The sequence below is a fragment of the Equus asinus genome, chromosome 13, assembly GCF_041296235.1.
Source record: "Equus asinus isolate D_3611 breed Donkey chromosome 13, EquAss-T2T_v2, whole genome shotgun sequence".
NCBI lineage: Eukaryota > Metazoa > Chordata > Mammalia > Perissodactyla > Equidae > Equus > Equus asinus.
The window spans coordinates 3,672,065-3,689,444 of NC_091802.1; the positions used below are offsets into that span (position 1 = coordinate 3,672,065).

Here is a 17,380-nt window from a genome sequence, read left to right on the forward strand (position 1 = left end):
GTTCCCATTTATCTACTTGATAGTATTCTTAAAATTAGTATAAGATCTTTACATACACACATCTAGTAACATTTTGTTTTTCTCTGTATGTTTATCTTCTTTCTTACTCAGAAAGTTTACATTCTTTATATGATATAGAACTTTTCCTTTAAAGAAAGATTTTAATTTTAATCATGAAAAAATTATTACCCCTGGGCAAAAGCTGATACTCTATTCAGTTTACCACTAGTTTTTCTTCTGAGAAAGATTCACCCTGAGCTAAGATCTGTCACCAATCTTCTTCTTTTTGTATGTGAGCCACTGCCACAGCAATGGTCACTGATGAGTGGTGTAGGTCTGCACCCAGGAACCAAACCTGGGCCACCAAAGCAGCCTAACTCAACCACTAGCCCACCAGGGCTGGCCAACCACTGGCTTTTTCTTTTTTTTTTGGTGATGAAGATTGGCCCTGAGCTACCATCCATTGCCAATGCCAATCTTCTTCTTTTTGCCTGAGGAAGAGTATCCCTGAGCTAACATCTGTGCCAATCTTCCTCTATTTCATATGTGGGATGCTGCTCCGGTGTGGCTTGACAAGCAGCGTGTAGGTCCACACCCAGGATCTGAACCTGTGAACCCCAGCCTGCAAAAGTGGAACGTGCAAACTTAATCACTACACCATGTGACCGGCCCCACAACACCAGCTTTTTAATGATGTGATTTTTTTTTTTCCTGCTTTATCTCCCCAAACTCCCCCTGTACACAGTTGTATATCTTAGTTGCATGCCCTTCTAGTTGTGGGATGTGGGACGCCGTCTCAATGTGGCCTGATGAGCGGTGCCATGTCCGCGCCCAGGATCTGAACCCTGGGCCGCCACAGCGGAGTGCGTGAACTTAACCACTCGGCCACGGAGCCAGCCCCATAATGATGGGATTTTTAAATGTAACTCTTCCATATTCCTGGAATTCAGCTTTTGTGTGTAGCATTATGTAACCATGCTTACTTAACCCTTTTCCACTTAGATATACATTACATATGTAAGTAATACAACCTCATGGGCTTATCCCGGGCTCTGTGCAATTCCTGGTAAAATCTGTCCTACTTCACTAGAAGAATAAATCACTCACAAATTCCAACACTTTCTTATTAATATTACTAATAAACCATTAGTGATTCCCTGTAAGTGATCATGATACACAAAACCAGTGTTCCAACCCTGATGACAAATATCGGTGAAATATATGGATCGCTCCTAAGCTAACTTTACCCAATACTGCTTTCTAATTATCCAAAAAGATGTAAAAATAATAGCAGTTAACATTTTCTAATGCCTACTACGTGTCAGGTGCTATGCTAATAATAAGCACTTCATATTATCTTACCTCATTTTTATCCTTAAAAATAGCTTTGAGATAAGTATCAATATTATCCCCATTCTACAGATGAGGAAAATACTGCCTGAGGTCCCTCAGCCTATAAAGATTAAGATTAATACATACCAAGTCAGACTCAAAGCCTCTGCTCTCAATCACTATGCTGCACTGCTTCAATTTTCTACTGTTCTGCTATACTTGATTTTTCCCATGTTATATTTTCTAAGTTCCACCAGCAAAAACTTCTTGTAGTTTAATACTTTTTTTTTTTGAGGAACATTAGCCCTGAGCTAACTACTGCCAATCTTCCTCTTTTTGCTGAGGAAGACTGGCCTCTGAGCTATCATCCATGCCCATCTTCCTCTACTTTATATGTGGGACACCTACCACAGCATGGCATACCAAGCGGCGCCATGTCCGCACCCAGGATCCGAACCGGCAAACCCCAGGCCACCAAAGCGGAACGTGCGCACTTAACCGCTGCGCCAGGGGCCGGCCCCCTAACACTTTTGAAGTTCTTGATTACCTTCTCCATGGTCGTCCAGGCCTGACGTAATGGAGTTGTGAAACAGTTAGGGAGTGGCCCACCTTCTCTGCAGATATTTGATTCAATTTCTAATCGTACAATATCATCAAAACCGAGAGGATGTGTGGCTTGGAGGGAGAAGTACCTATGGTAGAAAGATAGCCAAATAAAAAATTCTACAGTAAGTATAAGCAACTTTTGGCACCTACACCAGCGAATCTTCTGTGAGGCTACTTGATTCAGCCTGCAGACCTAGACTATAGAGCTGGGTGCTGACAGCCATCCTGACGGTCCTGCTGCAACTTTATTCCCACTGCCCAGATATCTGAATCAACCTGCTACCTCCCTATCTGCCTTCCATCATCATTAGTTCTTGTTTAGGATTTTCAAGGGTCAGGCAAAGAAATCAATCACACACATTTAAGGGGCATCTATTCTCTGTTCAGCACTTGACAGACAGAAATGGATTTAAAAAAGGGTAAGATATGGTATTTCCCCTGAAAAGAGAGCAGAAAAGATCCCTGCACAGGGTACGATGGACACACCATCATAACTATGAGGCATTCATAATATACATGTAGGAATTCAGAACAAGATAGTACTGAGGGTGAGGTGGATAGATTTGACGTATTTGGATAGAATAATGGGACTTGCTGATGATTTGGTATAGAAAGGAAAAGGAGTAATCAATAGTAACTCAAAGATTTCTTACTTCATATGATATAACATGCAATTAGTGTTTTTGTAATCTGATTATAAAGTACATATTAAGAAAAAGCATTAAAAGCAGAAAAATGTATATATGTTCTCTTTCAAGAATTCTAGTGGCTTCTAACTCCTGTCTATGATACAATACAGAAAGGCTGATGAGGTTAGATTGTGATGATGCATACGTAAGACATAAAAACAAACAAATAGGAACTGGTAAAGTCAAATTTGGCACAATGAACTTGGCAAAATGACAGTGCCAGTCGGATGCCATACAGTAATCTTCATTTAAAAATGGCTCCCAGGGCCGGCTCGATGGCACAGCGGTAGTGCACACGTTCTGCTTCTCGGCAGCCCGGGGTTCACCAGTTCGGATCCTGGGTACAGACATGGCATCGCTTGGCAAAAGCCACGCTGTGGTAGGTGTCCCACGTATAATGAAGAGGAAGATGGGCATGGATATTAGCTCAGGGCCAGTCTTCCTCAGCAAAAAGAGGAGGATTGGGAGTAGTTAGCTCAGGGCTAATCTTCCTCAAAATAATAATAATAATATTAATTTTAAAAAAAAAAATGGCTCCCAGTGTGAAAATGGGATCCAGTGGGAAAACCAGGATCTCTGCTCTGTGTGGTTACTGAGCCCCACCAGGACCTCACTAATGCCACTCTTCTCTTCCAGCATAAAAAAAAATCTCTTTTTTGTTATGTTTCCTTAACAAAAAGTGAGTTTCCCATCTTATGACAAATAAGTTGGTAAATATTCCTCCATGATTTGAATTTTGGGGCACCAAAGACCAAATTTCTAACTGTAAATGCTTGCTATTCCAACGTCCCTATAACAATGTTTCTTAGATAATATTTTCCACAAATATACCAAAATAAACACTTGACAAACATTAAGAATTTCATTCCAGTCCAAGTTCTGCCCTAACTTGCCCTGTGGAAGTCACTACCTCTCTGGGCTTTAGTTTTCCTACCTGCAAAATGGGAAAATCAGACTAGATCCCTAATCTGGCTATTCATCAGAATTATCTGAGGAGTCTTCTAAAAATAAAGATTCCTGGGTCACACCTCAAACCCGCTGACTCAGAATCTGTTAGAGAGGAGAACTGGAAATCTATTTTTAACAAGCTCCCAGGTGATTCTTATGCAGACAGTCCAGCATGAGCTGCAGAGCAATCAATGCTCAGGAACCACTGACCTAGATGCTCTTAGCCTTCTTCCAACCCTAATATGCCGTGCATTTTTCTCTACCCTCAAGTTATCCTCTCAGCATTTGCTTGTGGATACAAATAATACATTACTTTTCTTTATAGAATAAGAAAAGTTAAGTGAAAAGAAGGAACACCATGTGTTACAGAGCTGGCCACAGCCTTATCACTTGCCTCACCAGATGTTTTCAATTCTGTTCACTGTAAGATTTTGCCACCCTCTCATTTTCAAGTGAAGATTAATAAAAAACTATTATTCATTGAGTAAACTGGCTAAGCAGATTTGCACCAGAAAATACGATACACCCATACATAGATATTCAAGAATATATCTTTACAATATATTCCAATTAGTTTCATCTTTCTCTTATATTCCCTACCCAAGTTTCAATTACCCAAATTCAAGTTTCTTGAAAGTGCCACATTCCCCCAAGTTTCCCTCACTTTGCTTGTGCCAATGCCTCTGCCTAGAATGTCCTTTCCCACCTTCTCCAGCTGGCAAAATTCAATTCATTCTTCAGGATCTAATTCAGATGTTTCTTAGATAGTATTTTCTTTCTTCTGTGAAACCCTCTCTGAACTGCAGGATCATCAATCTGCTTGCCACACACAAACCTCCCTTTTCCCCAAGAGAAGCTTCTGTTCTAAAAACCCCCAAAACTATACACACCATATGAAAAGCAGCTTTTATGCTGCTCCCTCTGAGCTCCTTGAGAGCAGAGACTGAGTTTATTCATCTTTATTTCCAAAGTACCTATCAAATAATAGATTTGCTGAATGCTGAATACTTCTATCAATAACACTCACTTGTCATATAAAATCATGGCGTCGTTCTGTGCTTCCTGTCCGTCATACTGGCCCTTTTTGGCAGCAAGCTGAGACTGGAAGTTATCTGCTGCCAACCAGAACTGTAAGATATTCACTGCATCCTCTTTTTCCATGTACTAGGAAGGAAAAATACAAGAGGAAAATAAGACTATAAAAAGATTTTTTCACCATCTCTAATCTATAAGCCCCAATTATTAAAATACAGGACATTAGCAAAAACAAACAAACAAAAAAACAGATCCACTTGTTCAGTTAATGCCAGTCAGCAACTTATAGTCATTCAAGATTGAAAAGTTTAAAAATACTCTTTTCGGGGAACAAACTAACAAAAAACCAGCACCAAACAGTTGGATGCGAACTTTAGTGAACTGCAGTAAAAAGTATAGTAAAGATGGATTAAGAAGTTCCTCGCTGGCAAACAGAGAGAGTAAACTAATCAGATCAAACTTTTTATACCTGATCATTTCCATCATTCCACGTGGCCATATTAACTTGAACAAATGCTGACTTCAACTTATGGCAAAGAGAGGGAGTGAAGAAACAAATCAACCAAACAACTGTATTCTTTGAAGACGCAGAATGCAAGTACGTATCTAAGTCACCACTTTGTGAGACTGAGAATCCTCTTATCTCTACTTAATAGTCATTTGCTTTGCAACAAAAGAATTTCATCTGCTGAAGCCTAACAAATACCATTATACTAAACTGTATGCCTCAAAGAGATTAATATACTCTTACTTGTTGCAAATGCTTCCCTAGGCAATCCTATTAAGTGGCTAAAGTAAAAGCGAGAATGGAAAAAATTTACTGCTTTTCCTTCTCTCTTCTGAAGTCTGGTCTGCAAATATCAAGTATCAAATTCTGTGGTTTGAAAACAGGTCCAAATAATCAAAATTATGCATTTTCTTATAAGCAAAAGTTTAATTAGGTTTTTCCAAATTAGAGTTATTTTACACTGATTTTCATGTTTTCTTTAATCTGACTAATATGCCATTAAAGTACTCTTGCCATTATATCTAACTTAAAACAATAATAAAATTATTTAAATCCAACTGATCTTTTTGAAGATTTGTCTCTTCTACGTTATTTTCTATAGACAGGGCCCCAGCATTTATAGTTTAGAGGCTGGAATGCTCTAATAGAGTGTGAAAGGAAACTCAGACTTTACCTCAGAGAAATAAAAGAGGGCTGACTCACAGAAGAGAATGTCAGCCAGGTAAACAGTTCCGCTGGTCAGCACTTCAATCTGGTATTTACAGAAATGGTGACTTCGCAGAAACTCACTAAAGTGCCTGCACATGGACAAAAAGGGAAAATTTGAGGGAACGACCAAGGAAAGAGCTTCATTGGGAAAAAGACACTCTTTCCATACTGTGCCTATTTTATCTTAAAAGCTTAGCTAAATGCTACCTCTCCTCCCAAGGTGTCGTTCCTTACTCCTCTACAGGTAAGTAATCTCTCCTACCTCTCAATGACTTTGTAATTCTCCTCTGATAATTAACACATGCTACTTCATATTACAGTAACCAAAGAACATGCCCTACTTTTCCTATTAGGCTGTAATCTCCCTCCTTCAAGGCAGGTTATTATATCGAACTGTGCCTTGCACCGAGCACCCTTCTCATTAATGTTAAATGAATACATAGATCTTTTTTTTTAAGGGCATGCAGCAGAAATTAATCTAGAAAAAACTCTGGAGGTAGTTTCAATAATCCTACATGGGTTTAGTAATACAGCATCCATTAAGCTTAAAGCATGCACTTACAAATTAGGATATCCATCTGAAGACACGCATTGTTTAATTAAATAAAACAATTCTAAAAGTCACACTACGCTCACAATCACTACCAAATGACTTCAGAATGAAAAATTCTTTTAACTTAGGAAATATTAACATGAAAAATGAAAACTTGCTTTATTTTCATTTCATAAAGTCACATAATTGATATTTAAAAGAAACCATTAACCAAGACAGTCAGAGTATGCTTGTAAGATCCTGTGAACACTCAAAATGCTTAAATCCTCAAAGATAGATTGTTTTTAGTTGAGTGAAGCCCATTCCTAACACTGAACCCAAATTCCCAAGAATGCAAAATGTGAAAGTATGAAATTAACTCACTCTTGCTCCATTGCACTAAAGACTATGGACTGTGCCAAAACAAAACAGTTGGGATCCACCTGCCCATCTTCTCCACAAATCTTTGCTGTAAAAGAAACGGTAAATAATTAAATTTCAACTAAATCGAAAGTATACACATTTGTGAATAAAGTAGGAAATAACTGTAAAGGCATATAAATTAGAAGGTTTTATTTATTTATTTTTGAGGAAGATTAGCCCTGAGCTAACTACTGCCAATCCTCCTCTTTTTGCTGAGGAAGACTGGCCCTGAGCTAACATCCGTGCCCATCTTCCTCTACTTTATATGTGGGACGCCTACCACAGCATGGCTTTTGCCAAGCAATGCCATGTCTGTATCCGGGATCCGAACCGGTGAACCCCAGGCTGCCAAGAAGGAGAGAACATGTGAATTTAACCACTGTGCCACCAGGCCGGCCCCAAATTAGAAGGTTTTAAATGAAACTAAGAGAAAATACAGGTGAACAGCTGATCTTCAGGTAGGGAAGGTCTTTCTTTCTAGCACACGTACAAAGACAGAAATCAAAAGATTTAACAACATAAAATTAACTTCTATACGTTAAAATACCTCAAAAACAAAATAAAAAGGCAAACTAATGGAAAGAAATTTGCAGCATGTATGACAGTTTACTCTATGTATGACAGATTGTCATTAATACATCAAGAGGTCTTACTAATAAGAAATATCCCAAAAGAAAAATGAACGAGGGACATGAAAACACAATTCACAAAAGAACATTAAACGGCCAATATGAAAAGATATGCAAGCTCAATAGTAATCAAATAAATATAATTTTACATTAGAAAAAGGAGCATCCCACCTTTTGTCTAGTAAATTGGCAGAAAATTGCTTTAACAATCCATATGCTTGTTTAACAATATGTATGCTTGAGCAGGGGCATGGGAGAACTGACACTAGTGTTGGTAAGAATATAAATTGGTATCTCTTTTTCTGGAGTGCCATTTGGCAGTTTCTAGCACAAGCTTTAAAAATGAACATACCCTTTCAATCAGCAATTCTATTGCTAGAATTATAACCTAAAGAATTATGAATATATGAAAAGATTTATCTGTAAAGTTTATCACATGTTTTTTGGTAGAAATTTTAAAACATAAAATGTGCTAAAATTAGGAATTGCCTAAATAAAATGCAGCAAATCCATAAGCTGTTTAGCTAGCTATTAACACGTCTGGGGGAAAAAACACACAACCACGATGGCTGGTTTCACTTTAAGTTCATGACCTTAGTGGGACGTTAATGAAACCTAAGGATTGTACTACAGTTTCCTGGTCCATTTACTCTCTTAGTCTCCTAGGCAATACACAGCACATCATCTTCTCTCTCCTTAAACGTCTTAACACCTCTTCTATTCTCTTTGCTGATGACTTTGCTTCCTACTTCACTAAGAAAATAGAAGCAATCAGAAAATTATTTCCATCACCTCCATGACATCTACCAAGTCACTCACCCATCTACCCATGTACTCTGCATTCTCTCCTGTGACCACAGATGAACTGTTCCTGCTCCTCTCTGAGCAAACCTCTATTTGAGCACTGGATCCCATCCTCTTTCACCTCCTCAAGACTTTTCTCCTATAGCAACTGTCCCCTCTCTCCTGCATCAACTTTTCCTTCACTATCGTCTCATTCTCACCAGCTTTACAAACTGTTTGCATATTATACATATATACTTGTTTGCATGCTATCATTCACCTTATATGCTTATAACACGTCACCTTAAAAACAAAAACACAAACCACTGTCCCTTGACTTAACATCCCCTCCCAGCTCATCTTTAGAGCAAAATGTCTCCTTAGAGTTGCCAGTACTTACCATCTCCACTCCTCTTCCTGTTCTCTAAGATTCCTCCAATTAAGTTTTTGTCCCTAATGGCCACTACAATTAAGATGACCAGTGGACCAGTTGCCCGTCAGGTTCCCAAATCCATTCCATTCCTAGTATTCATCTTACTTAACACATCAGCATGACTTAACACCTCTGATTACTCCCTTTCTCCCAGAAACAATTTTCCACTTGGCTTCTGGGAAGAACTACCTTCTTGATACACAGTTGATGTAGGAGGGCCTACATTACTGGCTGTTCCGTCTAAGTCTCCTTTGCTAGTTCTTCCTCATCTGCCAGACTTGTAAATGTAAGGCCTGTCCTAACTCAGTCCTTAGACCTAACGGTCTTCACTCATGACACTCACTCCCACGGTAATGTTATCCAGTTTCATGGCTCTAAACTCATCTATATGCTGATGACCTCCAAACTTATATTGCCAACCTGGACTTCTGTCAGGAACTTCTAAGGCAGATGTCCAACTGTCTTCTTGACATTCACCATTTGGATGTCTAAAACTCAAACTCCTAATTTCCCCCATAAGCTATTATCCCTACAATCTTCCCCATCTTATAAATCTCCCAGGTATTCAGATCTTTAAAAACATGAAGTCATGCTTGATTCCTTTCTTCCCTCTCACACCACTCACTTTCAAATCATCAGCAAGTTCTGTTAGCTGTACTTCTAAAATATTTAAAAAATTCTGCCAGTTCAGGGATTTGTGGAAGATGGAGGAGGCAGTGGAAGCATAGTTTTTGGGTCATTCTGAATCCCCGCATAAAAACAGAGTAATTAGATAGCAAAAACAAAAACCTAACAATAACACTTACAACAAAACCAGGCAGGTGGGATACATAATAAAAGCTAATGTGGAGGTTTCTTCAAACTATAACTTACTTGAAGTACAGCTATATTAAAATATTCCAACCGAAAGGAGACAAATAATTAGGGCAGGCTCACAGAGGAAAAGTGACTGGTCTACAGACATACGAGTAATTTACATTTTAAAACGCATAATAAGAGACACTGAGATGGAAACTTTCTCAGATCCCTTGATCATTAAACATTCCCAACCCGATCTTTCAGAACACTTTTCCCCTCATGGGATTAAAGCAATAATTTGATAAAGTTTAAGAAAAGGAAAATGAGAATTGAAATGACATTTCATTTTTAAATGTTTTCTTTGGCTCAAAACTCCTTCCTTTTCTCCCTACCCTGGAGAGTTTGGTTATCAATTGGTACAAATAAATCCCCAAAGGAATCACTAGCCAATCAATTCCTCAAATAGCCGAATTCTAATCAGTTAGGACACCCTAGTGGAATTATTAGGAAAAGTTGGTCTAGGGAAGTCTGGAAGATGGCAGCAACAGAGTCCAACACAAAAACAGACAGAGAAACTATATAGAAAGACCAACATCCCATGACAACATGTGCAAGAAAACTGGGTGAAAACCCCAAAATACAAGCAGATGGGGACAAAGCAAAAACAGCCAGAGGACCTATGTGTTATAGGTGTCTATGTGGGAGAAAGAAAAGGAAAACAATCTGATAGACCCCTAAACGGCCAACAGCTCCACTGGGAAGTATGGTGGGCCAATTCAGGAACCACAGCTGAGACTAGAGGGGTTTTGCCGTCTCCAATAATGAGGGAGTACAAATCCCTTCAGGAAAGACTACAAGAGCCCCATGCTGGGAAGAATCTGCTAGGAGGAGAATAACATGCTTTATTTCATAAATCAAAAATATTAAATTTGTGTAACAAAAATACAAAACTGAGTACTAAGACTCGATGGAAACATAATAAATATTTGTTCAATGAATAAATGAACCATTTTCATCTGTGATTATAGGTGCACCTAAGGTCTTTCTGATGCAACACTGGAAAAGCTTTCAAACTTTCTTTTTTTTACTATTACCTGCAGAGAAATATATCTTTGTGACTCAGTATTTGTTGTTAGTGCTGTTGATTTATTACCTCAGGCAAACTATTTACCCTCTCTTTGCTTCAGTTTCTTCATTTACAAAATAATAACTGTATTTATGCTGCAAGGTTTTCTAGAAGATTAAATGAGTTTATCCAGGGAAATGCTTAGAACATTGTAGTCAATAACAGCAGCCAATAAATGTGTGCTGTTGTTCTTGCTTATATTGTTATTCAAGTCAGAGTCTAAGAATTTGGGTCCAACATATAACAGAGAAAGTTTTCAAGTGAGCTACATCAGACATAATAAAGTACTCTGAAAAACAGACTAGAAAGGGATGTGTTGGATTCCATGTTCATAAAAAGTTCTCTTAATCAATAACCAAAAATAGGCATTTCATTTTTGCCATAGCTTCAAACACTGCTTACCTATGATATCATTTCTCATTGCTTCTGTAATTGGTATTGGTTTAGCAGCATCTGGAGATATATATTTGGTAAAAGTATTCACTGCATCTTGTTCTATACCTGCAAGGGAAGAAGGGGACAACTTCAGAAATCAAAAAAGAAATTTGTCCCAGTAGCGGACTGCATCCATGAACAGCACAGTTTCTGTTTGCTGTGCGCCCAAGCACACACACGGGCACAGAGAAATAGATATATTTTACAAATAAAAATATTTAACACAAATGTAAATATACATAGAAGTATATTTAGGACAAAGTAAGCCTCCATCATAATGTTGTTTTCACTGTTTGGTTCGTGGAACAGAGGACTTACATGTGAATGTCCTCCTCCACTCCTCATCTAAGCTAACGAGCTCCTCATTAGCAATTATTTACGCACGTCCTCTTTCCATGTCACTTTTCCAAAGTCCCAACTTGAAGGACTTACACAGCAATATAACAGTAGGAACTCAAAAATTATTTATAAATGTACATTTGAAATATTTTACAAAATGATTTTACATTCATGAACACATTCATTTGACCTTCAACAACTCTGGAAGGTTAAAACAATGAATCTCAAATTTTTACTCTCAAAAATTATTGAGGACCCTAAAAAGCTTTTGTTTATTTAAGGTCTATCTATGGATATTAAAGTATTAGCAATTAAAATGACGGGGCCGGCCCCCAGGCCAAGTGGTTAAGTTCGCGCACTCCGCTTCGGTGGCCCAGGGTTTCACCCTGGTTCAGATCCTGGGTGCGGACGTGGCTCCGCTCGTCAGGTCATGTTGAGGCAGTGTCCCATATAGCACAACCAGAGGCATTCACAACTAGAATATACAACCATGTACGGGGCGGGGGGCGGGGGGTACTTTGAGGAGAAGGAAAAAAAAAGATTGGCAACAGATGTTAGCGCAGCTGCCAATCTTTAAAAGAAAAAATTAAAATGAGAAAAAATTATTGACTCAGTTAAAATTAACAATACTAAATTTGTTAGACGTTAACATAAACATTTTTTTATGAACAATAACTATTTCCAAACTGAAAAAATCAGTGAGCAGGCATTGTTTTACATTTTTCCAACTCTCTGTCTTGATAGCAAACTGTTGGATTCTCTTATCAGCTTTGGCATTCAATGTGTTGTGCTATTTTGTTTTGGTTGAAGTATATTGTGATATAACAAGAAATACATATACGGTCTTCATCCTGGTTCCAGGCACAGAGCTTCTAAAGCCCTTGGAATTTCCTGAGTGGTAGGGGCGAGAGGAGCATCTTTTGTTATTCATAACAAGCCCCTTTCAAGCATAAGAAAGTTTATAGGAATGAGGCAACTCTTGCAGAATGGAAGTGGTTGCCAAAGGAACCAAGCATGCGATTACAGAGTTGGAACTTTGATCCCCACTCCCCAACCTCTAGGTAGGGTAGAGGGGCTAGGGATCATCAAGTTAATCACCAACGACCAATGACTTAATCAACCATGTCCACGTAATGGAAACATAAAAACCCTCAATGAAGTGGCTCAGAGAGGTTCTGGATTGGTGAAGGCATCCATGTGCTGGAAAGGTGGCAGACCCCAACTCCACAGAAAGAGAAGCTCCTGCGCTTGGGACTCTTCTGGACCTTGCCCTATGTACCTCCTTTTCATCTGGCTATTCATTTGTATCCTTTACAATATCCTTTAAAATAAAACAGTAACTGTAAGTAAAATGTCTCCCTGAGTTCTGTGAGCCATTTTAGTAAATTACTGAACAGGAGAAAGGGGTTGTGGGAACCCCTGCTTTATAGCTGGTTGGCCAGAAGTACAGGCGACAAGTTGGGACTTGGAACTGGCGTCTTCAGTGGAAGGCAGTCTTATGAGACTGAGTCTTTAACCTGTGGGATCTGCATTAACTCCAGGTAGTTAGTGTCAGAATGAATGAAACTATAGAATACCCAGTTACGGTCCAAAGAGAATTGGAGAATTGCTTGGTGTGGGAAATCCACACACTTGGTGTCAGGAGTGTTGTGAACAGAGAAATGGTTTTATATACATTAAGAAAATCCAGCCTCAGAAATGTGTAGTTGGGAAAAGCAGTATTTTAATACTTTTTGAGATAACTGTGGATATATTCTTCTTTGATACTACACCAAAATTTGACAAGTAGTAGTTTCTTAAAGGTTAGTTAGAATGTAGAATCTGAAACCATATGAATGAACTTGCTGTATTCTGTTACATTAAAATCCACTGATCTGTCTCCCATAAATATGGGAAATGGCGGCCATATTTTACTCATAAATGATTTTACAGCATCATATATTTTTGAAAATATTGGTTCACTGACTTATGCAGATCTTCCAAATGTTGATACACTGCATCATAGAGTGTAAAAAAAGAAATCACATCATTAATATCACCCATGATCTTATCAGAACACTCTTTAAAGTTGTCAAAGCAGAAGGTGGTGAACGCAAGTTTTCCAAAATTCTAATTTTCACCTGAAAGCTTCTGTTTTACCACTGGGCAACAAACAAATACTGTCAGCTGTTTTCCTTGAAATGACAAGGTCACTTCATTCATTTCTAAGAAAATGTCTGCCAAATACCCATGTGTGAATAACCATGGTTTGTCTATAGTCATTTTTTGAATAAAAATGGTATTCCATTAAAAAAGCAGCTAACTGAGCTCACAAAAACAATCAACTACACAGTACTTTTCCTTAGAAAAGTCGTACACTTCAGCATGCAGAAGTGCTTCTGCATACTTTCCGTTTCATCACACATTTTAAAAGACATGTACTCAACGGTTTGGATTGAATAAAGCTAATTATCTACTTCTCCAAAGACATCCTTAAGTAAAACTGGCACTTGGTGTTACTGGGAGTATATGGCAGCATACAATGACTACTAGTATAATTTGGTCCAGTGCCAGCAGGTTTTCCCATAACTGCCTTTGCATCATCATGACAAATGTCAACACAGCAAAAAAGACAACATCTTAGAATTACTGTGGAAAAAGTTTTGACCACAGGGACTCCCTTGAAAAAGTTTTCACGGGCCCTCTATGGGTGCGCAAACCACACTTTGAGAATCCCTGGGTTAGCAGAATACATCATTATGGCTATTTTTATAGAAAACTTACGTACAAAAAACTAAAATGACTTATTTGAATCAAGAAAGTGCTGGGGTGGGGGATCGGGCCAGGGAGAAGCTAAAGTATTGAGTTTTTGTATGCAAGTGGCCTTAAGTTATGAGTTTAAAAATATTGTTAAGCTGTAAGATCATCTGTAATAAGCCCCACAATGAAAATACCTATAGAAGATATGCAAAAGAAAATGAGAAAGGAATCAAAGAATGTTACTACATAAAAACAAGGAAACACAATGGAAGACAGAGAGAAAAAGAGGGAAAAAAAACCAAAAGACACTCAGAAAACAATTAACAGATGCAATAGTAAATCCTACGCTATCAATAATTACTTTAAATGTAAATGCTTTAAACTTCCCAAAAGAGTGGTTGAATGGATTTTTTTTAAAAAAAAAGATTGGCACCTGAGTTTTCTTCTTCTTCTTCTCCCCAAAGCCCCCAAGTACATAGTTATTTATTGTAATTGCAGGTCCGTTTGGTTGTGCTATGTGGGATGCTGCCCCAGGGTGGCCTGATGAGAAGTGTCATGTTTGTGCCCAGGATCCAAACCAGTGAAATCCCAAGCCACCAAAGCAGAGCACGTGAACTTAACCACTTGACCACGGGGCCGGTCCCAGTTGAATGGATTTCTAAAAACATAATCAAGATCCCACTATATGCTGTCTATAAGAGACGCACTTTAGATTTAAGGACACACATAGGCTGAAAGTAAAGGGATGGAAAAAGATATTCCATGCAAACAGTAACAAAAGAGAGTAGAGAGGCCCATACTTCTATCAGACAAAATAGATTTTAAGTCAAAAACTGTTACAAGACACAAAGAAGGACTTTATATAATGATAAAAAGGTCAATCGACCAAGAAGATATAACAATATATGCACCCAACATCAGAGCACCTAAATATATAAAGTAAACAATGATAGAAGTGAAGAAAGAAAGAAATAGCAGGGCAGGCCCGGTGGTGCAGCGGTTAAGTTTGCACATTCCACTTCGGTGGCCCAGGGTTCACCGGTTCAGATTCTGGGTGTGGACTTATGCACTGCTTGTCAAGCCATGCTGTGGCAGGTGTCCCATATATGAAAAATAGAGGAAGATGGGCACAGATGTTAGCTTAGGGACAGTCTTCCTTAGCAAAAAGAGGATGATCAGTGGCAGATGTTAGCTCAGGGCTAATCTTCCTCAAAAAAGAAAAAGAAAGAAACAGCAATACAATAATAGTAGGAGACTTCAGTACCCCACTTTCAATAATGGATAGAACATCCAGATAGAAAATCAAAAAGGAAACAGAGGACTCAAACAGCAGCACAGACCAAATGGACCTAACAGACATATATAGAACATTCCACACAATAGCAGCAGAATACACATTCTTTTCAATACATATGGAAAATTCTCTATGACAGATCACATGTTATGTCACAAAACAAGTCTTGATAACTTTAAGAAGACAGAAATCATACCAACCACATTCCAACCAGTGGAATGAAACTAGAAATCAACAGCAGAAAGAAAATTGGAATACTCACAAATATGTGGAAATTAAACAATATACTCTTGAACAACCAATGGGTCAAAGAAATCAAAAGAAAAATCAAAAATATCTTGAGACAAATGAAAATAGAACATACCAAAACTTACAGGATACAGCAAAAGTAGTACTAATAGGGACTCATATAGCTACAAGTGCTTACATTAAGAAAAATGATCTCAGAGCCAGTCTTGATGGCCTAGTGGTTAAAGTTCAGTGCACCCTGCTGCAGTGGCCCAGGTTTGGTTCTCAGGTGCAGAACCACCCTACTTGTCTGTCAGTAGCCATGCAGTGGCGGCAGCTCACACAGAAGAACTAGATGGACTTAACAACTGTAATATACAACTATGTACTGGGGCTTTGGGGAGGAATTGAGAGAATTCTTTAAGAGCAGACCTGCTCTAAAAGAAATGCTAAAGGAAATTCTTGAGACACTCATGAAATGATAACAGAAATAATAATGTTACCAGACCAAACGTGGGTCCCTTCTTGAGAGTTAAATCAAACTGCCCAGGAGTAGTTGTTTCACAAAGTACAATTTTTATTTGCAGCATGAAGCAAAGAAAAATGGAGACCACAAGGAATAATTTCACAAAACTATGGTCCCCTGAGCATGAGGAGGTAGGCAATTTGATTTGGGGTAGGAGATGAGTATTCAAAGGGGAAGTTTCATCCTCATAGGTAGAGGTGGGCATAAGCTTGCACATGCATGGTCTAAAATCATGCTTCTGCATATATCACATGACCTAAAAATGGCTGCTTTGCCCTTCCCAGAAGAGGGGAATATACAATGTTAATGAGGGCAAGTTACTTTAGTACAATTTTCAGCCTATCTGTGCAGTTGCCACTCTTGTGGCTGTAGTCTGGCCTGACCTGGTCCAGTTCAGTGCAACTGGGTCCACAGCAGTTGTTGCTTAGAGCTTCTTCCTGGAACACTGCTAAAAACCACATAAGCTCAAGGCCCCAAGATGTTAGATAAAGGAACACCTACACCTTGCAAGAAGACAAGAGAATTAGGTCTAACATAAAAGTGAGATTTTTAAGCTGGGCAAGAGAAGTGGGCTAGGGTCCATGTCTGGTGACAGTAGCTGAAATTCAGGAATGAAGGAAAAGCAACAGATATAGCAAATGTCTGGTTTAACTATAACAGATCATTTTTCTTCTCTCAAGTTTTTAAAAATATGTATGACAGTTGAAAGCAAAATTTATAACACTGTCTGATGACTCCATCAACGTATGTAGATGACAACTACAACATGTAAGTTGTTTACCCTCTGCAAAGGGACCTATGTGGTAGTAAGGTTTCTACATACCACTTGAAGCAATAAAATATTAAGTAGACTATGAAAATTATGTATATTATAATCTCTAGAGACCACTAAAAAATCTACACAGGGATGTAATCAAGAACTCAATAGGGGCTGGCCCTGTGGCTGAGTGGTTAAGTTCACGTGCTCCACTTTGATGACGTCACCAGGGTTTCGCTGGTTGGGATCCTGGACACAGATATGGCACCACTCATCAAGCCATGCTGAGGAACATTCCGTAGTGATAAAAGAGTCAATTCTCCAAGAAGATATAACGATCCTAAATATGTACACACCTAACAATGGAGCCTCAAAATACACGAAGCAAAAATAGATAGACAAAGTAGAATTGGAAAAATCCACAATTAGGGTTGGAGACTTCAACACCCCTCTCTGAGCAACAGATAGAACAAACATACAAAATATCAGCAATGATACAGAAAAACTGAACA

General features: G+C 38.5%; 1 protein-coding gene across 2 annotated transcripts in view; it reads right to left on the reverse strand.

Annotated features, from left to right (window-relative positions):
- The window catches only part of AKAP10 (A-kinase anchoring protein 10), a 69,746-nt gene that overhangs the window by 24,493 nt on the left and 27,873 nt on the right, over nucleotides 1-17,380 (reverse strand). For both annotated transcript variants that reach the window (XM_014853168.3, XM_070481959.1), the window contains exons 5-9: nucleotides 10,953-11,051; nucleotides 6,743-6,827; nucleotides 5,792-5,915; nucleotides 4,603-4,739; nucleotides 1,880-2,024 (exon numbers count right to left, since the gene is read on the reverse strand). In XM_014853168.3, coding sequence (XP_014708654.1) covers nucleotides 1,880-2,024; nucleotides 4,603-4,739; nucleotides 5,792-5,915; nucleotides 6,743-6,827; nucleotides 10,953-11,051 — 590 coding nt within the window. The remainder of the gene's footprint in view (nucleotides 1-1,879; nucleotides 2,025-4,602; nucleotides 4,740-5,791; nucleotides 5,916-6,742; nucleotides 6,828-10,952; nucleotides 11,052-17,380) is intronic.